Raw genomic sequence first — 22,605 nt, 5'->3', positions numbered from 1 at the left:
TTTACCTTTACCTTTATTCTAGTTGTAAGCCACCTTGAGTCCCAACAGGAGAAAAGGCAGGTAATGATGATAATAACAACAACAGCAGCAGCAGCAGCACAATATAAGGCACTTCTTGCCTTCAGAGGTCACCATAGCAGTGTGGTGGTGGTGATATAAAAAGAGTTTTCTCAATGGATCAGACAAGGTCCATGTAGTCCAGCACCCTGATCTAGCAGTGACCAGATACGCCAGGAAGCTCACAAGTGTTTTTGCTGGTAATGACCATTTCTTGTTGCTTGCCCCTTGTGTTTGGAAGTGAGGTATTTTGCCTCTATAGATGTAGGTTCCATTTTTTAGCTTTACTAGCCAAGAGTCGTCGATAGATCCAGTCTCTGTGGATTGGCCTCATGGTTTCGTTTCATTTCTAAATAATGTTGCTAGTGGTCATTGCTACATCTTTCAGCAAAAATCCCTGTAAGAACTGTGCTTTATATGAAGATGGTAGACAAGAGTGGAAGGAGGATATGAAAACTAACAAAATGTAGCACAAAGGCAATAAAATTCCAGAAGAATGAAATATTCCTGGCGGTAATGGAAGAGCTATATGATCCCTCTCCCCCCCAAAAAGTCTATGATCATGTGGAATTCTGATTGTTTAAATTCTTTCTCCTTTGTTACTCAAATGAATAGTGGAAACAAATAGATTTAAATAGGTTACAGTTTGTCCTACTACTTACAAAAGGTTTCATGGACAAGAAGAGGCTAGTCATTATGCTTTTGTTTCTGCATACAGCTAGTCATCAACACCTGTTTCTGGGTTGTTGCCTAAATTAGAGCAGCCTTCTCTGTCTTGTTCAGAGTGCACTCTGACTTGACTGTTCATCAGCAAAGAAGATACTAAATGTTGCATCTTAACAAATGGCATTTTCAGTATTCAAGTATGTTTAAAAAGCATGCTTAAAAATACTTTTTGTACCATAGGATCTCCTATGGTACACTAGGTTGCATCTTTTTTTATACTGAGTTAGAAAGTGCAAGAGATTCTGTAAACTGCTGGGAGGGGAAAGAAGTCTGAGGAACTAGACAAAGAAGTCTCTGGGACAGACGTTGCAGGTAACACACAGCTTTTTTTGTCTATCCCTGAAGTGTGTGGCTTGACTAGCTTGCATGAGTCTTTTGGAGTTACTCATTTTTATGGTCTATGCTCTCTGCTTTGATGTATATCATCATGTGAATTGCTAGATAAATCTGAGGCAAGGATGTGTGTGCTGATGAATGAATTGCCCTTCCTCTGGGCAAGGAGGTTAAATTAAATGACCCTTTGGTCCCTACCCGTCCTGTGATTTGGGTGAGGTACATCATGAAAATCTCATTTCATGATGTTTAAAGATGGTGGTTATTTTTGCCAAGGGAACTGGATCATTACTTGGCCGTGAGAGTTAACAGTCATGCTCAGCTGAAAGAGAACAAACTTATTTGAGACTTAAGTCAATGATACTGCATTAAATGGCATTCATGGTAACAGTCCTCCCCTGACTAATGTGGTTTCCATCAAATTGCAGTCTGACAAAAAGAGAGCAGCTAAGGGTGAATGTGTGCACATATTTCTGCAGTGTGCACAGAGCTATAATTCTTATAGCCACAGCAATCTTCCAAGGTAGGTTACATTGAGGCCCAGACTGACTACTCAGTGCATTTCATGACAGTAAACCTGCTTCTCTCACGCCACAACAAATCAACACTTGCCATATTATACCACTGGCGGCTCCTAATCTGGTTAAGTAAAATACACATATACATATACAATTTCTCCTTCAGGCTGGGCTTTACCTTCCAAAACAGGCAGCTTAGCTCTCTCACACATTATAGCATCTTTTCTGCATCAAAAAGAGAAAAATATAAGTAGCTTCCTTGCTGTTACCTGGTTTTGACATTCCCATAGCAACCCACCTCCAACTTTGGTGTCACAAGCTCACCCATCATCTGTTGCTTTACAAGCAGGATTCTGTTCAAAGATGAGTAAAAAGGCTGTGACATGAATGGGACATATTTTCCTGTGTGTTTCTGACAGCTAGAAAATAAAGGCACAGCATGACTCAGGTTGTGTGGACATGATCCAATCTTGCAAAGGTTAGGTACTTTAATTAATGTAAAGAAAAGACAGGTGTCATCACAATCAGCTGCATTTTAAATATAATGCAGCAATAAATAGCCAATCTCAAGCTGAGGATAATGCAGAAGAAAAAATTGTCATGAGATGAGACTCTTGATACGTAAACAAACAGGCAGAGGTTTAACCAAATTGGTTGGCTCAAATCTATGCAATAGGTAATAATACAGCTGCTTCTCTTAGCTATCACAGTGCCAAGCAAGAAGATTGTGTGTTTGTTTAGTCGCTCACAGATAAGGCACCAAATGGTGTGATGATTTGGCACTAGTGTCACTGTCACTGAAAGTAACAAAAGAGTTCAGATCTGTAAGGGAAGACTTGTGAAGTTCACCAAATGTGGCATCCACTTTTAAGTCCATGGGGCTTTAAGCACTCATGTGAGCAACCTGACCTGAGCCAAGGAACTAGTGCAGCTTTTTTGGAACAGAAATTACATGCGTTCTAAATGGAATTCATTGGTGGCTGCATTTTGGCTCAGTTGAAGTTTCTGAGTCACCTTCAAGGGCAGCCCCACATAGAGCACATCCCAATAATTCAGTCTGTAACCTACCAGAGCATGGAGTACCATGGCCAAATAATTGCTGTCCAAAAGGGGACGTAGATGGCAAGCCAGGCAGAGCTGCAAATAAGCCACCAAGGGCATCTGACCCACCAGTGACAATGTTGCATCTAGGGATATCACCATCCTACTGGCCTGCTCCTTCCAAGAGAGTGCAGCCCATAGGACAATTCCCATGGCACTAAGCAATAGCCCCTCATAACAGCTTTCTGAAAAAAACTGCCTTGAAATTAGTAGCAGAACCACTGTGATACAGTGCCCCCAACCTGCACATCCCAGAGCCACTCCAGAAAGATACTGTGGTCAGTGTATCAAAAGGTGTGAATAGGCCAATGAAAACAAGCAGGATCCCGCTCCCCAACTCTCTTGATGAAAGTCATCAACCTGGTAAAAGGAGACGCAATCTTCTCAGTCTCTTGAGATAGGTATGACTTCCAGGAAAGCACTCCAGGTACAAATGAAGGGCCATAACTCCCCTCAAAGCAGATTTCAGAGTATGTTTAGTTTACTATTCTGCTTTTACCAGCGTGTGGATGCCATTCATATTTTCTGCCTACTATACTTTCTGGCAATAAAATCTTGAGCTCTTTGCTGTGACTAGGGTGCAATATCTAATTGCTCACAAAACACTGAATGACTGTCCCCTTTAACTAACATGTTCCGCCACACCTGAGATGGTTCCTTCACATTATGAAAACTGTCTTTTACAATGCAAAGTTCAGATCAGAAATCTTAACCATCAGCCCAAAGTTGACTGCATATATAAAAAAAAATTAAAGGTCCTGCTGGTTTCCAATTTCTTAGCACCATGAACTTAGATGATGACACAAAGTGGCTTGAGTGGGTAGCCAAACAGTTTGAAAGTATCGCCGGAGAAGATAAAGAGATCGACCTGGAAGAATTCAAAGCTGCTCTCAAGGTGAAGGAGGCAAGTTTTGTCAAATGGGGTAGGAAACCCAATTGGGCTGAGGATTGTGACGATGCAACGATGTTTTTGCTTAGAACGGCCCCTGTGTGAGGAAATATTTTGAAGATATTTGGCTTCGCCCCTTCTTTGGGAGGGAATTTGTGCATATAGATTTGTACCTGGAGATGCTTAATTGGGAATGGTGTGCAGAAGAAGGGTGGCTGATGGAGACTAGGAGGTCATGGGCAGAGAAGGAGGGTGCTGAAGAGCAAAATCAGCAGTACATGTAAAGAATGGCAGAGAATGAAGGGTAGGCAGAAAACCTCATTGCAGGGCGGGGGGAGAATGCTGGCATCAGTAGGGACTGAATAAGTAAGGGAATGTTGAAGATTGGGGGATTTGGGGCTAGGTCAGAGTGGGGGGCCCGTTTTTCAGAACCTATTTTTAATAACCAGCCAGATCTCCCTTTATCTGAAAGTCCCCAGTTCACAAATATTTCAAGTACTCAGTTGCTTCTATTGCCATAATATTGAAGCAAGGTCTAAATAAAGACTAGAGAGAAATTGGAGGGTGTGTGTGTCTGATTTCCACTCCTGGATTAACCCCCGCCCCTCAGTTGACTTTGCAAACATTTTCGCCCTCTCCTATAGTCCTTTTTCGCTGAGCGTTTCTTTGCTTTGTTTGACTTGGATGGAAGCGGCACCATCAGTTTGGACGAGCTGCTGGAGGCCTTGAAGCTGCTGGTACATGGAAGTGAAACAGACAAACTCCGGTTCCTCTTCCAAGTTTATGATGTGGACGGTAAAATTCCAAAACAGGACCCTTGTTCACTTGCATTTTGTCAAAACAAGATCATTGTTCTGCTCAGCATTGGCACTTTAGGGCAGTAACTACCAATGTTCCTGTCTTGGTCCATTCACATGGAATGGTAAACGACTACAGCAACGTTTTCTTATCAGATCAGTAATGTTTTTGTAACAGGCATAAATGTAGCTTTTATTTTGGTGCAGAACTTTATTTCTGTTTTAGTGCCAGCATAACTTGATTACATCTCACTGTATCCTGAAATAAGTCTTCAGAAATTGTATCAAATCGTGGGCTATGAAATATGTTGGAGCATTTACAAGGCTAGCCCAGCATATCCAAATCCATTGTGTTGGTTGTTTCTTCAGTTCATAAAAAAATGGTTATGAAAAAGTCCTCAGGTTCTTTTTTTAGAGGCAAGAATATTCTAGTTAGAAGTGATTTCATATTTGTGTGTGAGAGTGTGTCGTCGTTGGGCTTGCCTTTGTCACTACTGCCCATTCACACCACTGCTTCTCCTTGCACACCTGGAAACAACAGGTGAACAGGCAGCAACAGGAAGGAAAGGGAAGCAAGAAAAACGAGAACACCCCATGCCTCTCTGGGCCTCAGACAAGCTTTGCATGGGCCTGTGTTGCGTTAATCCAACCTAGAGGCTCCAACTGCCTTAAATCTGGCCTGTTGCAGATTAATTTATTTGATGCCGACTGGAGATCCTCTTCCACTGCAGGCAGTGGGTCCATTGAACCCGAAGAATTGCGCACAGTCTTGGAATCATGCCTGAAGGAGAGTTCAATATCTTTGCCAGAGAAGAAGTTAGACGACCTCACGTTAGCCCTTTTCGAGTCGGCTGACTCTGACAACAGTGGGTCCATCACCTTTGAGGAGCTCAGGGAGGAACTGGAGCGCTTCCCAGAGGTCATGGAGAACTTAACCATAAGGTATTTCCTCTTCCACCTCCTAATCCAACTTTTCTCAACCCACCTAATGCCCTCCAGATGTTTTTGACAATTCCCACCACTCCCAGCATCATACAGTCATGCTGGCTGGGGTCCATGGGAGTTGTGGCAATAAAACAGCTGGAGAGCACCAGGTTGGGGAAGACTGTCCTAACCCTCTCTGTATCCTGTAACCCCAAATTACCCCCTGAAAATGCTGCTGCACTGTCCTCCAGCAGGAGTAAGGCAGCACCAGGGCTCTCTCATCCTCAGTTCCGTCTTACAATTCCTTCTGCCACTTACAGGAGGATCCATCCCATCAAACCAACACAAAAAAATTTTTTAAAATTTAGATCCCACCTAATTTTCAAAAGAAACTCGAGGCCGGTAACAAATCCAGCCAACACAATGATATTGACATATATAAGAATCCCCGTTAAAACACCCAGCATGAGATTAAAACAGTAACACAAAACACCAAAACTACTGTAACAAATTCCAAAACAGCCATCACAAACAAACATCTAAGAGAAATAAGAGAAAGAGAAAAATGTTATCTGAAGGCCTTCTTAAAACAGGGACTCTTTTTTTTACCAGCTGCCTAAAATTATGCTGGGGCAGGGCATGACACGCCTCGCTTTTCTTAATTTCTCTAGTTTTAGAAAGTTGTGCACCCATCAGAGCAAAAGCTTGGGCCAAAGAGCCTGGGAAATACCTGCAGCAGAAACAGAAGCAGAAAGAAGGTGGTGGTGTCAGGTTTCAGTTGCCATCTCTGCAGGCTGGGTGTCTGGGGCTCATGAGAGTTGTAGCTGCAAGCAGCTGGAGGGCACCATGTTGGGGAAGGCTCCTTTGAACCATTGACTCAGCCTAGACAGGCCATTTTCATTGGCAGCCTAAGAAATATTTTCTCCTTTGACACATTGAAACGTTCTTGCCAGCAGCACCTGGGGTTTAGAAATAATTATCCACCCCTGCTTGCTTCCTAGGCAAAGAAACTCGCTCTGGGAGCCTCTTTGAAGGAAAGTTGCACCCTTTTCCCTCAGCCGCAGCTGCCTGCATTCTCTTGGGGATGAGCTGCATTCCCCTGCTATGTTTCAGCTCCGCGTAATTGGAACTCTTGAGCCTGCTGCCGCTGCTGTCAGCTGTCATTGCGGCGGAAATCTGCTGCGGCTTGCAACACTGGGGCAGAGAGGACTTCGGTTTCCTTAGCAGATGAAAAACAGCCAGAGCATCTTGTGGCACCCTAAAGATTAACGCATTTATTCCCGCAGAAGCTTTCATGGATGAGAGCCTGTTTCGTCAGATGTGCTTGGCTGTGGGTTCTGCCCAGCGAAAAGATGCCGCGATAAATCGGTTCCCATCTTTTAAAGGTGCCCCAAGTCTCTCTCGCTGATTCGGTTGCAGGGAAAAAACTAGAGCAGCTGTCCCTCTGGAATTCACAAAGGATCAGTGGTCGGAAGGAGAAAACTCCCTTTAGAAAAAGCGAAGGGCTGTATCTTTGTCTCTAGCTGCTTCCATGTTGGAGCCCTCTAGTGCTGCTAGGGTGTTGCTTTTCTGCAATTAACCAGAACCAAAATTAAAACTTAGTATAGCGCCATATTATCTAGCAGTAACCCCTCCTGTGGCCTTTGCTTACTCATAAGCAAGTCCCATTTATCATGGATTCTCAGCATCACGATTTGAGTGTTTTGTCCTTACAGGTTCAGCCTGTTTTGTTGTTGGCTCCTGAGAGAGAGCCAGAGGGAAATTAGCAATGAATTGCCTCTCTGAGCTATAGCCTCTGTGTCAGTTTCTTTTTCCAAAGCAGTGTCATGCCTATCCGTGACCTGGTGCCAGATGTGGAATAATCGGAAGACAAACCAGACACCACACAGGTCAATGACCTTGAGGAGCAGGCAGGTTCCCCTCTAGGGGTCCTCTGATTGATACCTGCTGGAGCTGTAAGAGCAGAATGCCAGCACCAAAAGCTCCATTTCCAAGCCAAAGTGCAATGGCGTAGCATGCATCTATGGGCCCAGTGTGGGTTAGGAATCTCTTGTAAGGCATCCCTGAAACTCATTCAGTACCAGAAGTAGCTGCCAGGGTGATGTCTAGGATGCCAAAGTATGTAAGGTCATCCTTTTGAGCCTTCCAGTTGCTGGAAGCAACACAGGTCTCTGGCTCCTTGCTCCTGAGTCTAGTTCCTTCTCTTTATACCATGCCTAAACTCCCTGTCATGCTAAATGTTAGACTGCTGCCTGACCTGGCCCCTGGATCATATTTTGGACCTAAACTGCTTGACCTTGGTTTGTCCAGACTGCAATACACCTGCAATCCTGCTTAAGGCAACTGGGACCCAACCCTGGCTGGGCTGCACTGGAACATGGCAGTCCTGTGGCTATAGAGACCAATACGGCAGAGACATGTTTTGTTGCAACTGGGACAGATGAAGGCATCTGGGTTTGCTGCTGCAGATGCACCGTGACATTTCTTCTCTCTGCGCTCCTCTCAGCAGTCATTCCTCCTCTGGTCACTGCTGAGGATGCATGATCTGTCTCCAGGCACTGCAGTCGTCCGCAAAGGATACCCACAAGGCAGCGTTGATGTTGCCAGCTTTCATGTCACATTTGCAGACATCTTTGTAACACAGAGTTGGTCTGCCAGTCGACCTGGTGCCTGAAGCCAGCTCCCTGTAGAGCATGTCCTACCATCTTCTGTTCTGTGGATGGCAAATGACAAAACAGCAGTGAACGTCACGGTTAAAGAAATAGGAATGTGTGGAAGCTCGCGAGCCAACCAATCACACGCATGGAAAAGCTGAATCTGAAATATCTGCCTGAAATACAATAAAGCCTACATCTGGAAGCGAAGAATGTCAGTTCCAGAGAGGAGCCAAGGCAGAACCAACCTTTACCTATTGCTTTACTTGAGAATTCCACAGGGCTTAGACAAAGTCCAATGGACTTTTCTTTGCTTTGAGCATGTGGCAAGGACTAAGTCATGCCAAATCTGGGGTCTGCTGTCCAGTTTGATGCTTTACTTGTCAAGCGACCCTTGGGCATCACACACTGGCTTCTCTAGTCTAAAAGAGACACGACAGGCTGCAGCAAGAGGGTCCATCGAGCAGATCCTGCATCTTCTGAAATCTTTCCATATGTGATAACAGTCCTCTGGTACTCGAGTGAACCAGCAGGTGGCTCTGTGTGATCACTGAGACTAGAAGCACATGCTGTTCACAGAAGCCAGACCCCCGAGCTATCATGCTCCAGTATTTGAATACATATTGCCTCACCCGATGGGCAGGGTATAAATAGATTATTATTTTTATTATTATTTATTATTATCATCTAACATGCTTCATGGTCTCTTCTCTCTGGGCCTCTCTCTCCCCTCTCACAGTGCTGCAAGCTGGTTAAAGCCCCCCACTGCTCTCAGGAAGAGCCACGCACCACGCTACCTGCGCCCAGCCTATTGGCATAACAACAGGAGCAAGCTTCTCTTCCTGGGAGGCTACCTGTGCGTGAACATCATCCTCTTCACCTTTGCAGCCTTGAAGCATGTTGACTCTGGCCCCTGGATCATGTTGGCCAAAGGTTGCGGTCAGTGCCTGAACTTCAACTGTGCATTTATAGTGGTGAGTAACGCGATGTATTCAATATGTAGTGAATGTGTTAAGCGTACAGAAGTGGCCGTGGTGGGTCAGAGCAGAGATCTGGCGAAAAGACAGTGCAAGAACAAGTTAATTATCTCTGTTTGTATTCTATACTGCTCCTCTAAGGCTAATAAAAACCCATGGCCTCCAATAAGTAACTCAGGTGGTGAGTACCAGCAAGATCTGAGCCACAGTAGGGCTACTGAGAAACAGGAAGGCTATATTGGCCATGCTGGGGAGAACCTCAAGGTTTACAAAAGTACAATAAGTCTTTAAAATATTTTTTTAGCCCATTGAAGACTGAAGATACTCAATAAGTTGAGTGTTAGTTGGAAAAACAAAAAGGAAAAGGTTTGGGAGTGCAATGGAGTGTCTTGGAGAAGGGCATGGCTGGCTCAGTCATCATGATACTCCATTCCATACCACCACCACCAGAACTGTGGAAAGGAGCACTTTGTTGCAGGCCCCCTTATTCATTTCTGTCGTCAAATCTCGCCTGTTGCTGCTTAGGTGTGCTTTGAATGTTTGAAATAAATAGATTTGCCTAGTCCAGCATTCTGTGCCTGACAATGCCCAATTCACAAGCATCCTTGGCAGCCATCCTTGATTTTGTCCAGGCTCTGGAAGACGCTCATAGCCAAGAAGTAGAACACAAGCTTTGCATGCATAGATTCAATTCTCTGGCATCTTTAAATGGCTGGGAAAGCACATGGGCTTTGTTTTTCAGCCGGAACTCACCAGAACTTTCGTCACCTCTTTGGTATGTTGCATCACCTCTGTGATTAGGGACGCGGGTGGCGCTGTGGGTTAAACCACAGAGCCTACGGCTTGCCGTTCAGAAGGTTGGCGGTTTGAATCCCCGCAACGGGGTGAGCTCCTGTTGCTCGGTCCCTGCTCCTGTCAACCTAGCAGTTCGAAAGCACGTCAAAGTGCAAGTAGATAAATAGGTATCGCTCCAGCGGGAAGGTAAACGACGTTTCCGTGCGCTGCTCTGGTTCACCAGAAGCAGCTTAGTCATGCTGGCCACATGGCCGGAAGCTGTACGCTGGCTCCCTCGGCCAGTAAAGCGAGATGAGTGCTGCAACCCCAGAGTTGGTCACGACTGGACCTAATGGTCAGGGGTCCCTTTACCTTTACCCATCACCTTTGAAGCTTTGCGGCACTTTGGCATACCACTTTGTGTTGCGCGATGGAGGCTGTGTGCAGGGATGGCACGGCAATTGGTGTGGCGTAGGGTGGCGGTAGTGTGGTGGGTGCTCCCCTAAAAGAAGCTCAACAAGTTCTGCCACCTCTTTTTCTAGAAAAAAAAGCCCTGCAAGCAGTATCCCTGATTCTGCAAAGAACCCCAACCAGTCAGGCTATACAGCTAGAACAGGCTTCCTCAATCTCGGCCCTCTAGATGTTTCAAGACTACAATTCCCATCATCCCTGACCACTGGTCCTGCTAGCTAGGGATCATGGGAGCTGTAGGCCAAAAACATCTGGAGGGCCGAAGTTGAGGAAGCCTGAGCTAGAAGGACTAAACTTTTGACTCAGTCTAAATCCATTTCATATGCTTGTGGAGCACTGTCCTTTTAGAAGCATGCCTGGTGCAAACATGTGGCCCTTCAACTAACTTCTACAGCTATTTTCTCACCCCTTGAAGGTGCTAATGTTGCGCCGATGTTTGACCTGGTTACGGGCTACCTGGGTAGCCAGACTTCTGCCTCTAGACCAGAATGTCATTCTGCACCAGCTAATGGGCTATGCAGTGGCGGTTCTAACAGCGGTTCACACAGGGGCCCATGTGGCCAACTTTGGTAAGTAACAGTTTTCTAATTATTTATTTTAAATATTTTTATGCAGCCTTTCAAACCTACCATGCCTCCTTTTAAGTAACAGGTAGGCCTGGGGCGGCGGCGGCGGGGGGTGTGTGTGTCTGTGGACTTTCCACTTCCACCATAAGGACATAAGGGGAACAATAATTTTAGCCACCCATGGGCTGCTCCTGTGTTTTCCCTATGGTGCTTGCATCTTTTTTTAGGCTACAGAAAAACTGACTTTTTTAAAAAGTCCAATAGCACAATCTCCACAGGTGTAAATGACTTAGCACTAATCTCTCTCTCCCCCCCCCCCTTTTTAAAAAGGAGTGTGGTTTTTACATGTGCAGCAATGCCTATTGTCATGCATATCCACATAGGCAAACTTGAACTACTGCCTTTGCCCATGGTGTCATTTTATCAGCATGTTGCTTTCCCCCCACTTAATTAGGATTTTAATTTGCACTAAAACACCTATTTTTGAAAACTGAAATATTCACACGCAATAGTGCGTAAATCAGAAAGGTGTGGGTTTTTTGGGGTTTTTTTTTTTGCATAGATTAATGTATCATTGTGTGTTGTTTCTAAAGGCTGCCTGATCTGGCATTTTTGGATGGTCCCATTTTATCGTCTCGTTCGCCCACTCCAATCTTCCAAGTTGCTCTAAACTCTTTGAAACATCTGTTTAAAGTTTTTTAAGCAACTGTGCCATAGCATTTAAATAAAAATGTGCTTTAGTGCATATCTGGACAGTTGTTTAAAATCGAATTGTTTAAAGGTCTAAAAGCTAGATGCTCTGGTCCTTCTCCAACACCTTGCTCCTTGCTCACATGCTTTGATGTGGGCGGAATGGATAAGGATGTTCACAAACAAAAAGTGCTATCTGCTTGAAGAAAGTGTGTGCACTCCCTACATTCCCTGCCTACACAAACAGACATACTGTCTGCTCCAACATTCCAGGGGGTTATGGGAGTTGTAGTCCAACTCTCATCTGGATGATACAAGGTTAACGAAGGCTGTCTTAGAGCTTCATGGTTCATATCATAATGATATAATATAATAATTTATTATTTATACCCCGCACATCTGGCTGGGCTTCCCCAGCCACTCTGGGTGGCTTCCAACAAAATATGAAAATACAGTAATGCATCAAACATTAAAAGCTTCCCTAAACAGGGCAGCCTTCAGATGTCTTTTTAAAGTCTGGTAGTTGTTGTTCTCTTTGACATCGGGTGGGAGGGTGTTCCACAGAGCAGGTGCCACTACTGAGAAGACCCTCTGCCTGGTTCCCTGTAACTTGGCTTCTCGCAGTGAGGGAACCGCCAGAAGGCCCTCAGCACCGGACCTCAGTGTCTGGGTAGAATAATGGGGGTGGAGACGCTCCTTCAGATATACGGGACCGAGGCCTTTTAGGGCTTGAAAGGTCAGCACCAACACTGAATTGTGCTCGGAAATGTACAGAATGCCGTTATTGCGGTGCTAGTCTACTGCATGACTTGAATTCTCTTAGTGGAAGTCTTTCTCTCTCCCCTGTAGTGAGAATGTCTCAGATCAAAGGCACTTATCAGCTTTGGGAATACCTCTTCACCACCCGGCCTGGGATTGGCTGGATTTATGGAACTGCCTCCCTCACGGGCCTCATGCTGCAGCTCCTCATCGCCCTTATGCTGGTGTGCTCTAGTACTTTCGTCCGCAAGGGTGGCCATTTTGAGGTGATGTGCTTGACTTCCTCCTCCTTCCTGTTGCTTACGTCATTTGCCTTGCAAGTCAAGTAACTCCCAAGTGTCAGTGATCTCTTTTGAGCTTTGCTTATTTTAAATTATCGATGTGCTCCTCATCCCATTTTAACTTCAGGCTTGAAATAGTGATTTCAAGCTCTTCATTCAGCTCATAGTGGTGAGGAGGAATGAATGAAAGTCCCCTCACAGTATCTGCTTTATATACATTATTTACACAATGGGCTGCACATGATTGGCTAATTCCGGAATTCTACTGTAAGCCAATCAGGTTGTGGATTCACTTCTATCTGGAGCAGGATTGGGTGGTTCCTGCCAACCAATCATACTGCTGCATTGTTCTAGGACCAATCAGACTGCTGCATTCTGAATCCTATTGTTCTAGGACCAATCAGACTGCTGCATTTTGGATCCTATTGTTCTAGGACCAAACAGACTGCTGCAGTTTGGATCCTATTCAACTCCGTACATAACAGGGCTCATCCACATTTCCACTTGTCCAGTGGAAAATTCAATCCACAAAAAAAAAAAACCCAAAAAAAAAGATTGACATTTGAACTGATTCAGCGGTACACAGCGGGTTTTCCTGGGGGAAAGTGGTGGGACAAGGAGAAGTGTAGATAAGCCCTTAATTGTTCAAAACGCCTCCTTGCTCTCGTGAGTGAGTGAGTGAGTAAGTAAGTAAGTAAGTAAGTAAGTAAGACACTTTTCTTTGTCACCAACCAGGTCTTCTACTGGACTCACCTTTCTTACATCTTCATTTGGGCTTTGCTAATTGTCCACGGTCCTAATTTTTGGAAGTGGTTTGTGGTGCCTGGATTTCTTTTCCTCTTAGAGAAGATCTTCGGTGTTGCCATGTCACACGTTGGAGGACTGTACATAGTGGAAATCAACCTCTTGCCCTCAAAGGTTTGCTTCCCAAACAATGATGAATTAAAAGGGGAAATGTGTGAAAATACCTAATTTTCCGAAAAGAGTAGAAGTGGAAGTGAGGTGGCTTGAGCATCTGATTTGATTTCCCCGAGCTTACAAAGCATTCTGATTTGTTGCAGGGAGGTTATAGGATGTTGTGTCAATCCCAAAATTTTCTGTGCATTTTTAATCAATTTCCTTACCCCAGAAATTCATAGCACCCTTGAATTGCAGAGTTGGAATGGACTCCAAAGGTCATCTAGTCCAACCCTCTGCAAAGCAGGAATCACAGCTAAAGAATCCCTGACAGGTGGCCATCCACCCTCTGTTTAAAATCCTCAAATGAAGGAGAGTTCACCACCTTCCGAGGTAGTACATTTCACTGTCAAACAGCTATTACCGTCCGAAAGTTATTTCCAAGGTTTAATCAGAATCTCATTTATGGTCAGGTTGTACCTTGTAGAGCAGGAGAAAACAATCTTGCTCCATCTTTCATGTGAATGCCTGTTCAGATATTTGAAGAGGACACTCATATCACCTCTCATCCTTCTCTTCTCCAGGCTAAACATGCCTAACTCCCTCAATTGTTCCTCATAATAACAATCATTCTGAATAGAATTATTTTTAAATGGATTTGCTGTGCAAGAGCGCCAAATCCACTGTAAGGCTGTATGCGTACCATACATTTAAAGCACATGACTTCTCCCAGAGAATCCTGGCAATTGCAGTTTACTCCTCACTGAGCTACCATTCCCAGCACCCTTTACAAACTACAGCTCCCAGGATTCTCTGAGGGGGAGTCATGCACTTGGAATGCATAGAACATGCACAGCCTCATTGTGCAACCTGAATTTGCTGGCATGCAACAGAATCCCAACCCGCTGAATAGTGACCACCTGGAAGCCTCCTATGAGCTGGGCATTGTGCTTCCAGGTCATATGCAAACAAGAAGTTGCCTTAGTGATGGCATTTCCCCTCTTCACATGTGCCCCATCTTGTTCTTTTTGGTCCAGGTGACTCATCTGGTGATCAAGAGACCTCCATTTTTCCACTACAAACCTGGTGACTACGTGTACCTGAATATCCCAGTCATAGCCAAGTATGAATGGCATCCATTCACCATCAGCAGTGCTCCAGAGCAACCAGGTAGATCCCAAGCCAGTTGGAAAGGGCATCAAACAGCACAAACCAACCTGGTGCCCTGCAGGTGTCGTGGGAACGGTTGCACTCAGGTGCTGCATGCATGTTTCCCATTGAGGCACCTGGTTGGCCACTGTGAGGACAAAGCGTTGGACTAGATTGACCAACCAGCTTGATCCAGCAGCCAGGCTATTCTTGTGTTCTTCTTCTTATTATTATTTAATGAATTTATATGCTGCCCTATACCCGGGGGTCTCAGGGCGGTTCACAGAATAAAATCAAGATATAAAACCACACAATACCTAATAAAAATAAAAACAGCAACCCAGTACCCTTCGACACACACAAAACCCCCACATTTTTAAAGGCCATAGGATGTAAATCGGATCAACCAAGTGCCCAGTTGAAAAGGAATGTTTTTGCCTGGCGCCGAAAGGTGTATAATGAAGGCGCCAGGCAAACCTCCCTGGGGAGAGCATTCCACAGATGGGGAGCCACTGCAGAGAAGGCCCATTCTCGTGTTGCCACCCTCCGGACCACTCAAGGAGGCAGCACATGAAGGAGGCCCTCAGAAGATCATCTTAGGGTCATATGGAAAGAGGTGGTCCTTGAGGTATTGCGGTCCTGAGCCATTTAAGGCTTTATAGGTTAAAATCAGCACTTATGCAAAGTCCTCCTATCAGTCCCAACCAGCACTGCCAGAAGCTATAGTCAAAAATATCTGGAGGGTATCAGGTTGGCGAAGGATGGCGTAAAGGGTGTAAAAACCTTGATATGTAATTCATCTGGTCCCACTGTCTGTCATGCCAGGAAGAAAGAGTCCCATGCTATTGTCCCAGAGCAGCAACTCAGGGCTGTACAGATCTACTGAAGCAACCCATATCAATGCTGCGATAGATCTCTCTTTGCAGAAATATTCATAAAGTCACTTCTCTCCCTAATCCCCTTCTTGTGCCCCAGGCTTGATATTCTCATTGGTTTGTATGTGCCATGAAATTAACATTGGTCCTGTTCCTCCTTTTTTCTAAATCAAGTTTGCAATATTCCAAAAGGCTTGCAAAGCTCAGATCAGGCTCAGGATGTTTCAGGTATAATCCCTTTCCTGGTGTCTCCAGCCCACCCAAACCTTGACACCTCATCCTTGAGGCTGCTCTAAGTAAGTGGTGAGTTCCTGCCTCTTAATTTGGGAAAGGTGGCCTTGATCCGCTTCTTGCTATGAGGTGGGTTACCTCCTAGCTCCTGGCTCAGTTTAACGAGGACGGCTAAGGATGCTTGTATTCCACACTGGGTAACCTTCTGCTTTCTCTCCAAAGGGACCATCTGGCTGCATATACGGTCCCTGGGACAGTGGACCAACAGGCTATATGAATACTTCTGGAATCAACAGGAGTGTCATGACCACAGGTCCGAATGGCTGGACAGAAAGGCAAAGGCAAAGAAGAAGAACAGGTCCCAGAAATGGGTGCAGGTTTGCAATTAAAACAACAACAACTCAGTAAGCATGATTGTGGGGTCCTCTGTGGCATTTAAAAAATCTTAATGGGTTGATTCTAAGTTAAATTCTTTGGCATTGCACTGGATGCACACAGTACTGGGAGGTTATGGGGTAGGGGTAGAGGCAAAGCTGAGGCTCTGGGCATGCTTGGACATTCATTGCATAGAGAAATCATTTCCGTATGGAGCAAGGTCTTTTGTGGGGAGGGGGATTACAATCTGTGTGGGCAGAATACTGAGCACAACCCATCACTGACTCACCCGGCCCTTGTCAACTTGTGGACAGCAACACAGAGCTGAAGCAAGGCCAAGGCCAAGAGGGCCACAGGTCAGATCCTGCAGCTCACCATGACCTTTTGTTCCAGAAATGTCTCTTTGGCTCCTCTGACCTGGACCAGCCTGTGGCCAGCAGTTCTGATGAGATGGTTGAGATCTTATCTTACATGCCCATCAGGCATCCCAGCTGGGAGACTGGGAGTGTCGGAGCAGCCAGCCAGTGCAAGGAGGGGAACACACAACCCAGAAGAGGAAAGGTCTGGCTTCTCCTGGCAAATATGTGTACATTCCATCCTTGATAGATCTGCCCCTCTCCCCCACAGAAAGGCATACTTCAGCTCTTGCTATATGGCAAAGAATCCAGAGGCTGTGCGGAAGGGTTTAGTTTCCTTCAGGAGTGAGGCTACAGGAGGCATAGGCGCTTTCTTGAATCTTGACAAATGTGCAAGGAGAACAGAGCAGAAGCAAACAGACTCCTAAGACAGACATGAAAATTTTCACCAGTTCCCCTGTGTTTCCAGGCCAGCATCTAAATAATAATAATAATAATAATAATAATAATAATAATAATAATAATAATATTTTATTTATATTCCGCCCTCCCCAGCTGAAGCCGGGCTCAGAGCGACTAACAACAATAAAAGTAACACAGCATTCTAAAATCAATTCAAAATCAAATTAATGGCAACCATTGAGCTAGAGTTCTATGAGGATTACCAAAGGAGGGGGTCAGACTGTGCCTTGGCCAAAGGCCTGGTGGAACAGCTCTGTCTTGCAGGCCCTGCGGAAAGATGTCAAATCCCGCAGGGCCCTAGTCTCTTGTGACAGAGCGTTCCACCAGATTGGGGCCACTAAACTCACAGTTTCTAAATGAAAAAAGTTCAACTTCTTTCATCTCTCCTTGCAGAGTGCTGGTTTCAGACTTGCAGGTAAATTGCCCTCTTAAGGAAACTTGCACAGTCATTAGGGAACATCAGCACTGTGAACTGGCAGGGTACTGTATATTGTTGGTGTGTTTTTTCTGTGTGTGTGTGTGTGTGTGTGTGTATATATATATATATATATATATATATATATATATATATATATTTCCTTATTTCCACCCCTACATAGGGCTCTTTTTTCTAATGGGATATGGTGGACCTTTTGCTAACAAGAACATATTTGTTAACAGATTCCTGGCAGGCTTAGTGAGAATCAGAGACTCTGTAACATCAAGGTAAGATCTGCTGCTGCTCTATGAAATGCCTTGAGCGCCCACAAGCAGGCCAGGTTCTGTACAGAGTTTAGAAGCATCCCTTCCCCAGAGACATGGGGGGGTGCAGGAGGGAGCAACCAGGTATCAGGAGAAAGCTCGGGGTGTATCAAGTAGCTGAGTACAGAAGTCAAATTTTGTAAGGCTTAATAAAGGGGCAAGCAGGCACTTGAAGAAAAAAGAGGTGGGAATGTGCCCTGGGCAGAGACAGAAGCATATTAGCACCTCCAACACCACAGTTTGTCTTAGCGAGTGTCAGGTGATGCTAAGGTAAATGTGGGAGCGGGCTTTGGGACAACGTTCCCCCTCTTAAAAAGATGTCCCCTCACTTTTGATGCAGTTTAAATCTCTCTCTCTCTCTCTCAGAGTGAGAGGAAAGCAAAAGCTATGCTTGCCCTCCATTCTGTCACGTAGCCAAATCTAAATAGGCTATATCTGGTGCTGCAGTGACATCATGTTCGTTACACAATCCCTGATGGGCTGGGATCATGCAGGGAAGAAGCACTTCCAAGAGAAAAGTTGGCAGCAAGACAGCAACCAACAGGAAAAGCGATGGCCGCAAAGAGGCATCCCAGAAGGGAGGGACAGTGGCAGCTAGCGGCAATGGCAGGGGTAGCGAATCCCTAGGCAAGCCAGGCCCAAGTGCAGGCCAGGGTTCTGAACTCCCACAGTTGTGAATTCTGCCTTATAACGATGAAGATGGTTCACTGAAAGCTTAGTTAACTCCTCTGCGGCCCCCGAGGACAAATCGTAACATAACAAGCCAGATTTACCACGAACAGGATCAAATCAGTGTTGTGCCGTTATCTCCCTAGTGTTACATCGACGGTCCTTATGGGACTCCCACTCGAAGGATCTTCACATCAGAGCATGCCGTTCTGATAGGAGCGGGAATTGGGATTACACCCTTTGCCTCCATTTTGCAGAGCATCATGTTCAGGTTGGTCTGCTGCAGATTAGAATCAATTCTTTTGTCAAAGTTGCAGAACCTGCATTCCCCACCCCCTTTCCAAAACTAGTTTTAGAATGTGCAATCTTTTATTTGATTAACATCTTCTGCAAGGGTGAGGAAACATTTTCAGTCTGAGAGCTATATTCTCGCATGGGTACCTCCTGAGGGTCAGGGCAAAAGCGGGTGTGTCTGTACCTTTGTACAGCAGACTAAATTCATAGAATCATAGAATCATAGAGTTGGAAGAGACCACAAGGGCCATCGAGTCCAACCCCTTGCCAAGCAGGAATTCCAGCCACAGAAAAGCCAGAGGTCACCACAGATGATGCATCTCTACAGTCTTCATCCAGGTAAGCAAGAGGGATTATCGCAGGTCAAGGACACATTCCAGCCTTCCCTCAACATTCAGGAAGTGTACCTCTGGGGAGGAAGTGTGGCTTACTGAGAATCTTCATGGACAAACAGAAAGATCTGCCTTTGGTTCTTGGAGGTCTGCATCCCACCCCAAACCCTCTCCTTTCCCAGCCTGAGGTTTCCCACCCCTGGTCTACTGTCAAAAAGGCAGTATGATTTGAATCCTTGTCTACTTCTTGTAAACCAATACACGCAACTTTTAAAAAATCACCATTGAACTTTCCAAGTAATAAGCAACAGCCATTCCTGGTTGTATTTGTTAATGCCAGCTGCTAAGAAAGGCTGGCGATTCTCTGCTCACCTCAAAAGATACCCTATAATTTTTCTTTCTTTCTTTCTAGACACCGTATGCGAAAGCAAACCTCTTCTAGCCAGGAAAGCATGAAACTCCTGAAGGTGAGGTGACATCCTCAGCTGTGGCTTGGACGTTTGTGCAGAAAAGCATTTTTTTGCTACAAAAACAATGAACAGCAGTAGCAGTAAGTAAAACCTTCTTGTCTTTAGGTTGACTTTATCTGGATCAACAGAGACCAAAAATCATTTGAATGGTTTGTAAGCCTGCTGACCCAGCTGGAAATCAATCAGGCTGAAGAAGACCCTAGCAGTAGGTGACCAATTTTTGTCCTTGTCTTTCTTTAACCGTGACCCAAACTGAACACCATCCTCAAGAGGATGAACCAGAATGATGGGAAAACTGGACTGAATTCACACATGAACCATTCTACCCTCCCCAGCACCCTTTATCTCTCTCTCCCTCCCCCCCTCCCCCCCCTCTCTCTCTCTCTCACACACACACACACACACACACACACCTTCTCTTAGTGAGGTGCTAGAAAATCTGAACTGGCTCAAAACACAGAATTTCTCCATTCTAACATCCAGGCTTTTCCTTGTTGAAATTAATGTAAAAAAACCCACACATGCAAAATACCATGTTTCAGTTGAACTCTCAATATGATTTCAAAGAAATGTGTGATGGATCATTGGGGCGGGGGCTGCACAAGGTATGCCTGCTGCCTGCCACCACCAATGCTCCTGGCAGCCATGCCACCAGCATGTTCAGCATGCATGAGAAGGTGGCGCTCTGTGTGTGTACCAATGTACCAGCGCAGAACTTCTCCACATGCGGTAAGATCCTGGGCCAACCAGAGTGGTGCATGCTCTAGTTATCTCCTGCTTGGACTATTGCAATGTGCTCTACGTGGGGCTACCTTTGAAGGTGACCCAGAAACAACAATTAATCTGGAACGCAGCAGCTAGACTGGTGACTGGGAGTGGCCGCCGAGACCATATAACATCAGTCCTGAAAGACCAATGTTATATGGACCAAGCACAATTCAAAGTGTTGGTGCTGACCTTTAAAGCCCTAAAGGGCCTCGGCCCAGAAGGAGCGTCTCCACCCCCATTTACAGATAGGTAGCCGTGTTGGTCTGCCATAGTCAAAATAAAAAATTCCTTCCAGTAGCACCTTAAAGACCAACTAAGTTAGTTCTTGGTATGAGCTTTCGTGTATCTGAAGAAGTGTGCATGCACACGAAAGCTCATACCAAGAACTAACTTAGTTGGTCTTTAAGGTGCTACTGGAAGGAATTTTTTATTTCCACCCCCATTGTTCAGCCCGGACACTGAGGTCCAGCTCTGAGGGCCTTCTGGCAGTTCCCTCACTGCAAGAAGTGAGATTACAGGGAACCTGGCGGAGGGCCTTCTCAGTAGCGGCACCCGCCCTGTGGAACGCCCTCCCACCAGATGTCAAGGAAATTAAACAACTACCTGACTTTTAGAAGACATCTGAAGGCAGCCCTGTTTAGGGAAGTTTTTAATGTTTGATGTTTTATCGTGTTTTAAATATTCTGTTGGGAGCTGCCCAGAGTGGCTGGGGAAACCCAGCCAGATGGGTGGGGTAATTTATTATTATTATTATTATTATTATTATTATTATTATTATTATTATTATTTTATTACCAGGACCTCGCCCACCTCTTATGTGGAGGAGCTATATGCACATATATGTTGCCATGCCTGTGTAGAGCCACATCTCATGAGGGCCAAAGATGGGAAGGGGCTATAGCTCAGTAGAAGAGCCCCTGCTTTGCAGTCCCCAGTGGCGTCTCCAGGTAGGGCTGGGAGAGGTTTCCTGAAGCCCTGGAGAGCCACTGCTGCCAGTCAGTGTAGACAATACTGAGCTATATGGACCCAAGGTTCTCAGTCCGTATAAAGCAGTTTCCTCTGTTCCTGTGCAGCTGGTGGGTTGAGGTGAGGGTCACAAACCCTTGAACCCCCAACCCCCCACTTCAGATATCTTTCCATGTTCCTTCTGATCCGCAGACCGCTTCTTGGAGATGCACTTGTACATGACCTCTGCGCTTGGCAAGAATGACATGAAGGCTATCGGCCTGCAGATGGCGTTAGATCTCCTAGCCAAAAAGGAGAAGAAAGACTCCATCACGGGCCTCAAGACAAGAACCCAGCCGGGGCGCCCAGATTGGAACAAGGTAGACTTCACAAAGCTACTTTTAACATCATTTACAACAGCTTCCTCCCCCCCCCAAAAAAAACCCCCGGTGCCCCATGTACATATTTGAGCTGCAGCTCCCACCAGTCCCTGACACCAAAACAGCTGAATGGCACCGGGCTGGGAAGACCGATTCCCAAGCATCCTTGTGGCTGTAGTGTGAGCTGCTTTTTAAGAACAGATTCTAGGTCAGTAGTTCAGCCTGCTCAGTGGGTTCCCTTGGGCCAGGCAGCCTCAGCCTAACTGACCCCACAGAATTGTTGTGAAAATAAATGGGTGCGGGCAGAACCTTTGGAGGAAGGGCAGGATAAAAATGCATTTTTAAAAAAAATGCATTTGAGATGTATCTGGGGAGCCCAAGGCGAGGCCATCACCTTCTTCTGAATCTTGAAAAGAGAGTTGTTAGATTTCTGTCTTGCATCTCTTCCCGGTACCCCCAGCTCTTTCAGAAACTAGCGAAAGAAAACAAAGGGAAGGTCCGTGTCTTCTTCTGCGGCTCTCCAGCTCTTGCCAAGGTCATCAAAGCTCATTGCGAGCAATTCAACTTCCAGTTCTTCAAGGAGCACTTTTGAGCAGCATCCCTGGGCCATCCTGGACTGAGATGTTAAGGCTGCAAGTTATGCGTGAGTTAAGTAGGCAATTTAATTTGTGGAAGAAAACCAAGACCCTCAGCCATTTTCAAGTGGTCCTTAGAAATGTTTTTGATAACCGCTGTCCTAGGGATACTTTGCGAATCAACCCTTCCTCTGTGTTTGAATGGGCCAAACTACACATTGTGGTTAATCATGTAGTTTGCCATTGAATAAAAAGACCATTCTTTCCGAAATAGCCAGCGTGAAAGGCAGTTGTCTGGATTGGGAGGGAGGTCAGCGTGGGGAGGGGAGGGGGCTTGAACACTTGGTTCCCTGCTGTGGTCCCAATCTGGATCCCTCTACACACACACACACACACACACACACACACACACCTGGGTTCTGGCCCTTTCTCTTCTCTCTTGCAACTGTATGCAAGAAGGAGGAGAAGGGAACGTCTCCTGCACAGTCACCATTGCAATGGGAAAGGACAGTGGGGAAAGCTCAGCTGAGCAGGCTCCTTTGGGGCAGAAGAACATGTTCGGTTCAGGG

General features: G+C 45.6%; 1 protein-coding gene across 4 annotated transcripts; it reads left to right on the top strand.

Moving 5' to 3' along the window:
• Positions 1-152: 152 nt before the first annotated feature.
• Positions 153-22,307, top strand: LOC310693234 (NADPH oxidase 5-like). 4 transcript variants are annotated; one of them, XM_083475069.1, is made up of 17 exons: positions 153-1,095; positions 3,516-3,630; positions 4,269-4,419; positions 5,153-5,363; positions 8,739-8,973; positions 10,637-10,790; positions 12,327-12,502; positions 13,253-13,435; positions 14,452-14,584; positions 15,892-16,046; positions 16,438-16,605; positions 17,523-17,567; positions 18,419-18,543; positions 19,311-19,365; positions 19,474-19,573; positions 21,295-21,461; positions 21,922-22,307. In XM_083475069.1, exons 2-17 carry the CDS (start codon positions 3,520-3,522, stop codon positions 22,051-22,053), a joined length of 2,301 nt encoding a protein of 766 aa, XP_083331195.1. In that variant the 5' UTR covers positions 153-1,095; positions 3,516-3,519; the 3' UTR covers positions 22,054-22,307. The 4 variants fall into 4 exon arrangements, with proteins under 4 accessions (XP_083331195.1, XP_083331193.1, XP_083331196.1 ...); XM_083475067.1 differs by having other exon boundaries at positions 3,516-3,639; XM_083475068.1 differs by lacking the exon at positions 153-1,095 and having other exon boundaries at positions 2,953-3,639.
• The last annotated feature ends 298 nt before the right edge of the window (positions 22,308-22,605 follow it).

The sequence above is a fragment of the Podarcis liolepis genome (assembly GCF_965112155.1).
Source record: "Podarcis liolepis genome assembly, chromosome: 14".
Classification (NCBI taxonomy): domain Eukaryota; kingdom Metazoa; phylum Chordata; class Lepidosauria; order Squamata; family Lacertidae; genus Podarcis; species Podarcis liolepis.
The sequence above is the reverse complement of the archived record's forward strand: the minus strand, read 5'-3'. Positions and strand labels throughout refer to the sequence as shown.